The sequence below is a fragment of the Suillus discolor genome (genome assembly GCF_016758755.1).
Source record: "Suillus discolor strain FC423 chromosome Unknown F5147scaffold_777, whole genome shotgun sequence".
Classification (NCBI taxonomy): Eukaryota; Fungi; Basidiomycota; class Agaricomycetes; order Boletales; family Suillaceae; genus Suillus; species Suillus discolor.
This window is the reverse complement of record NW_024542024.1, coordinates 886-7,306: the sequence shown is the minus strand read 5'-3', so window position 1 is coordinate 7,306 and position 6,421 is coordinate 886. Positions and strand designations below refer to the sequence as shown.

The 6,421-nt window shown below is 46.6% G+C and overlaps 1 protein-coding gene across 1 annotated transcript; it reads right to left on the bottom strand.

Moving 5' to 3' along the window:
- Nucleotides 1-328: 328 nt before the first annotated feature.
- On the bottom strand, nucleotides 329-940 carry F5147DRAFT_785083 (uncharacterized protein; the record flags this gene model as incomplete). Its single annotated transcript, XM_041442897.1, has 1 exon — nucleotides 329-940. The coding sequence occupies one exon, from the start codon at nucleotides 938-940 to the stop codon at nucleotides 329-331; it is 612 nt and encodes a 203-aa protein (XP_041283974.1).
- Nucleotides 941-6,421: the final 5,481 nt, after the last annotated feature.

Here is a 6,421-nt window from a genome sequence, read left to right as displayed (position 1 = left end):
AAGACGAAGAAATTGGGTAGGAAGACAACCAGGTTCAGGGTGAGGATTCATTTCCAGGCCCTGTTCGATTCGTGTTGCGTGATTTATTGTTCTCCAAGAAGGATAGCGGTACTTGAATATCTGTCATTTTCAATAATTTCCAGGTAGTTTGTATTTTTACTTGCTAGGATGTATAGTGCAAGTGCGTAAATAGTGTACAGAATGAGATTCAGGATTGACATAGGTAGCTCCCGTTGTTGCGATACGTGTTTGTTTGGAACAAGTCTACTTTACGTAGGTATGCGGAAACACAGGTAACAAAAGAATGATGTATTTCTACTGGAAGGGATTAGCTAGTAGCTGAGAAAAGGGATGTGTGTGTCAAGCTAGAGTCAGACAATGGGTCTAAATTCCTAACATGTCTCAATAGATCATCTTGGTAGCGGTCCTGAGAATTTTGTACCAAAAATGCACCTCCAAGATCAACTCTGCTGTTCTCAAAACTCTCATTTCCCTCAAACAACTGACTCAGGTCCTTAAGAGACTGCATGAGCGGCTTGATCTCATATGCTGGGAGGCGATTAGTACGCTTCTTGCACCAGCGTATAAAGCGAAGGTGTTTGGGAAGGGAAATGATGCCAGTAGGCAGGGTAAGGCGGACAGGTGGCGGGTTATATGGATCCCTAGCATCATGGTTAAATGTAGTGACATTGACGATGAGGACGTTCTTGTATTGCGCCACTACTTCCGAAATTCGCCCAATGTGGAACTGATGGCAGGAGGATGAATCTTCCAAGTGTATGAGTGAGCCGAATGCGATATGGGCGCAGTGGCTGTGGCACATGTGCGTATACGTCCATTCACGATCCAACACGCTAGTGCCTCGGTCTGGCTTGGTGTGGATGAGGGGATATTTATGGGAGGGGTCCACAAATGTGGGGCGGCGGCGGCGGAATAACATGATTTTAAAGAAAGAGAAGAAAAATGATTTGTGAGCAAAAGAGTGATATTGAGTAGCGCTGTTGGATGCCAGCGGAAAACTGAGAAATGACTTCAAATTTTGGCGTCCTTTATATGAGAGCTGGACAGGGTCCTCAGGGATTGAAAAATATTACTTAATCAAGTAAAATTTGAAAGTTCCGCGATCCGGCCCCTAATGAATTGTAAATGAAAAATGCGCTGTTTGTCTAATTAATGCCGCTAGGGTTTTAAGTTTTTAAAGTACACATTCTCTCTGTTGCCGAAATTAAGGTTCCATCATTAATTTAGGTTCCGGCTCAATTAATTGCCTCTCAGCGCGCAGTAACCAATGAAATAATAGGTAACATGTGGTGCAGTGTCTCCTTACAAGCCGCTGGTATCCCAAATCCCATAGTACAAGTGTAGTCAGTAAATACCCAGAAAATAAGGCCGAGTGTGAACAGTGTACATGATGTATAAACAAAACTAAGCAGGCCGACTGCGTTTCACGCAATAAGCGTTCTTTTGCGGGTATATGGTTTATTACAAAAAAAACTTTGGGGAAGCTTAAGAAAAAAACTAATCTAGTGGGAATGTTACCCACGACTGAACTTCTATCCTATCAATTTCTTTTAGATGGGCTTCGGCTGTTACGGTACATTCATTCTCTTCGCTTCTCTTTCGATACCGGACAATGGTACATGCATACAGCCCTTAACGAGCGACCAATTACCTTCCAGAACCTCACACATATCATCGCCAAACTAACCTTCCGTACCAGTAACCATCACTATGTTTAGCTCACTATCTCTTATCAAAGCGGGCTGTCCGCACCATGGTTACTATCTTCTTATCGCTTATCTGTTATCACTTACCAAGCGGGCTGTCCGCCTTCTATCTTGATACGTACTTACAAGCTCCGCTTGAACTACGCTATATAGTTACATAGCGTACCACATGTATTTCTTCACTTTAATCTACTGGGTTTTACCTGGAACAAGTCCTTTAGCAAGGTCTCCAACCTTGCTATCTAAGAACCATCATTCTAAGGAAGTCGCCGATACTTGCCTTAGCCAGAAACCTCTGACCTCTCACTCGAGAGAAGAACCACGTCTGTCTCGCCGAAACTCAGTCCACTCGGACTAAGACAGCTCGACATACCCCAGTCGTAACAAAAGATTAAAGTCCTTTTTCCAGACGCCGCCACCTGCGACGTCAGCAAGACACCACGACTTCGTTAACTCCTTTGATCGGAGCTTTGAACTTAGGCGCGCTACCGCCAATACCACCATTAAATACAATGGCGACCACCACCAAAGAATTTGAAATCAAGATCGGTACTCCCCCCGAATTCGATGGAGACCGCGATGAATCGCACAGGTTCATGTTGAACTGTAATGCGTATTTAGATATCAACGAGAAGATCTACGACAACGACAAGAAAAAAGTAATCTTTGCACTCTCGTTTATGACCAAGGGCAATGCTGCCGCTTGGAAAGAAGACTTCATGGAGACCGCCCAGAACGCCAAACTAAAGAATACCGCAGGAAACCTTATCGGTTACGGTAGCTGGGATGAGTTCAAGGTCTCGTTCAAAGAAGCCTTCGGAGCTATTGACCCCAAGGGGACAGCCATGGCTAAAGTACGAGCCCTTGAGATGAAAGGAGACCTCCACACGTACATCTCCAACTACCGCCTCTTAGCCCATAAAGCGGGAATAACCGAGAACGTCACCAGAGTGGAATTCTTCCGCGAAGGTCTTGACGTAGGACTTCGCAACAACCTCTACCATACTGGAGAAAGTCTAGATGACTTTGAAACCGTTGTCGCAACGTGTATCAACTTGGATAATGCCTTCCAGAGGTTGAGAGCCATCCAGAAACGAGAAAATCCTACGCACTATCAACCTAGGAAGAAGAAGTACGGAGATCGTCACTTCACTCCCCGCAGAAGCGATGCTATGGAGATAGACCAGCTCTCCGAGTCCGAAGTAAAGAGACACCTCAAGGAAGGACGATGCTTCAAATGCCACCAAACGGGTCATCGTGCCAATGATACCACGTTTCACCCAAGAGAAGATAAGAAGCAAAAAATGCCTATCCGCAGGAAGGTCGAGAAAGAAGAGAGTAGTGATGACGACGAAGAGGTAAACCGACGGTTTGTGGAGATGGATTTTTAAAGAAGGAGACTGCATCGATGTCAGTACCTCCTGTCCCAATACGACTTGTACAATCACTTGGAAATAAAAAGGAGCTTCGCGTCCCCGCTACCATTATTTCCACCAAGCGTAACAAAACCATCGAAACTTCCATGGTCATCGATTCAGGAGCGAGCGGAACCTTCATCAGCGAGGAATTCTGCAAGCTCCACGGAATCAAGACCCATAAACTCTCGAAACCATTCCCCGTTATAACCGCAGACGGATCCGACGCCAGAGGAGGACTCATCTCCCGCTACTGCGTTCTCATTGTCAAAATTGACGGAAGAACCATGATAGGAAAATTCAACATAACCAAGCTCTCGAAGAAAGACAAAATTCTACTTGGCTTTCCATGGTTAAAAGCATTAAACCCAACAATTGATTGGACGAACAAAGAGCTGACTCTTGCGCCGAACGAACGATCACTCGAAATCGAAAGAAGGATTAATCATCTCAGAAAGCAGCGCAACCTGCCGTTGCTATTTCCCTCTCTAAAACCCACAGAAAAAGAACCATCCCGTGAATGGAAGAATTCTAAATTGAAGAAATCTCCCATCACTTCCGCCTATCCACGAACCTCCATTGAGGAAGTTACCGAAGAGGAACTTCCCCGCCTCGTACCAGATCAAGACGAACCAGATTACGACACCAAGGAAGATGTATGGTCAGAAAACTATGCACCTCCGGTAGCCGACCCCTCTCTCTATCCTTTAAACGATGAAGACGTCTTAATCGAATACTCCTCTGACGGTTCCCAAGTCAGAATAATCTCCGACGTCTCTTTTGACACTCCTCTCACTAGAGACGGCACGTCAAAGCAGGAGCAAAACTATTCGAAAACTAGCAATAAAGCTCAGGAATTTGCTGTCGCCGGGGAGAAGGAAAAAATGAAGAAGAGTTTCGAAGAACTCGTTCCTTCCTACCTGCACACTTACGCTGATATTTTTGCGAAAGACGGTCTTAATAAGTTGCCACCGGAGCGTCCTGGTATCGATCATCGGATCGACCTGAAGCCTGGATTCATGCCGAGAACGTCCAAAATCTACCCATTATCAGGGAAGGAAAGGGAAGCGGTAAAAACATTTATTGCAGAAAACACCGCGAAAGGGTTCATTGTACCCTCGAAATCCCCGCAAGCCAGTGGATTTTTCTTTGTAGGAAAGAAGAGCGGAGAGTTACGCCCATGTCAAGACTATCGATACCTCAATGACTGGACCATACGTAATCAATATCCGCTCCCACTCCCCAAAACTCTTATAGAACGACTCTACAAAGCCAAACACTTTACAAAGATCGACATACGCTCCGGCTATAACAATATCAGAATACACCCGGACGACCGATGGAAAGCGGCTTTTACTACTGAAGAAGGCCTGTTTGAGCCTACTGTGATGTTCTTTGGCTTAACTAATTCCCCCGCCACCTTCCAATCCTACATGAATAACCGCTTCCAAAACGAGATCAATGAGGGGTGGATCGTCATATATATGGACGATCTACTCATCTTCTCTTCCGACCTCGCTGAACATCGCGAGCGAACGAAGAGGGTGTTAGAGATACTCCGTCACGAACAACTGTTCGTCAAACCCGAAAAGTGTACTTTCGACGCAGCAGAAGTAGAGTACCTTGGGATGGTTATTCGTCCTGGAGAAGTGGCAATGGAACACGCCAAAGTCGACGGGATAAAAGACTGGCCTACCCCTGCTTCCATAAAAGATGTACGATCCTTTCTCGGATTTTGCAACTTTTACAGAGCATTTGTATCACACTACTCCGATATTGCCCGGCCACTCATCAATCTTACTCGAAAAGATCAAGTCTTCGCGTGGACACCTGACGCTCAGACCTCGTTTGACAAACTCAAACAATGTTTCACGACGAAACCAGTACTACGAAACCCCAATCCTTCACGCCAGTTTGCCCTTGCTACTGATGCTTCTTTAGTAGCAACAGGGGCCGTACTCCTCCAAACGGATGAAAACGGCGTCTACCACCCCTGTGAATACATTTCCCAGTCTTTCAACCCCGCCGAACGCAATTACGAGATCTTCGATCGAGAATTGCTCGCTATAATTCGTGCACTAAACGAATGGCGTCATTATCTAGAAGGAAACCCTCACCCCGTCATCGTTTTCACCGACCACCTGAATCTCCTTTACTTCTCGAAAGCACAGAAGCTTTCTCGCAGACAGGCGCGCTGGCAGCTTATTCTCTCCAATTACGACCTTGAACTACACCACGTCCCCGGGACAAAGCTCGCCGCACCTGATGCGCTCTCTCGACGCCCGGATCACGGTCTTGGAGAAAACGACAATGAGGATCGTGTGCTCCTTCCTGACTCCATGTTTATCCGATTACTCGACGATGAATTCTCCACCGCCCTTGCCACGAACTCCTTGGATGATCCTATTTTTTCCACTGCCAGTGATGCTTTGGATGGGCTTTGTTTGCCCCCTATGAAATCGGCACTCACTGACTGGAAGATATCAGACGGAGTCCTTTATTACAAGTCTCGCGCCTATGTCCCGCCTTCGCAGCGACTGGACATTCTCCTCCGTCACCATGACCACCCCACCGCCGGTCACCCTGGGCGGTTTAAAACCAAGGAACTTGTCAAGCGTGACTACTGGTGGCCTGCAATGGGTACTTTTATTCGCTCCTACGTCGCTGGTTGCGCCCTTTGTCAGCAGATGAAAGCTGATACTCACCCTGTTTCGCCACCCCTTGTACCCATTCCCTCCTCTGCCACTCGCCCCTTCTCTCAGGTCTCTGTTGACCTTGTCACTGACCTCCCCGTGTCCAACGGTTTTGATTCTCTCATGGTCGTGGTAGACCATGGCCTTACGAAGGGGGTGATTATTTCTCCTTGTAACAAAAACATCTCTTCTGAAGGAGTAGCTAAGCTATTTTTCAAAAACGTATTCAGACGCTTTGGACTCCACGAAAAAGTAATCTCTGATCGAGGTCCCCAGTTCGTTTCAAAGTTCTCTAGAGAATTGGCACGACTCCTAGGATATCAGATCGCTGCCTCCACAGCGTATCACCCTCAGACCGATGGACAGACCGAACGACTCAACCAGGAGATAGAAACCTACCTCCGGATATACTGCAGAAGTAACCCCTATGAATGGTCAGACCATTTACCCCTCGCCGAATTCGTGCATAACCACCGAAGACACGAAGCAAGAAACGCATCACCATTCTTCCTTATGATGGGATACGAACCTCGCGGTATTCCTCACGTACTACCATCATCGGATACCCCTGCCGCAGAAGAAAGGG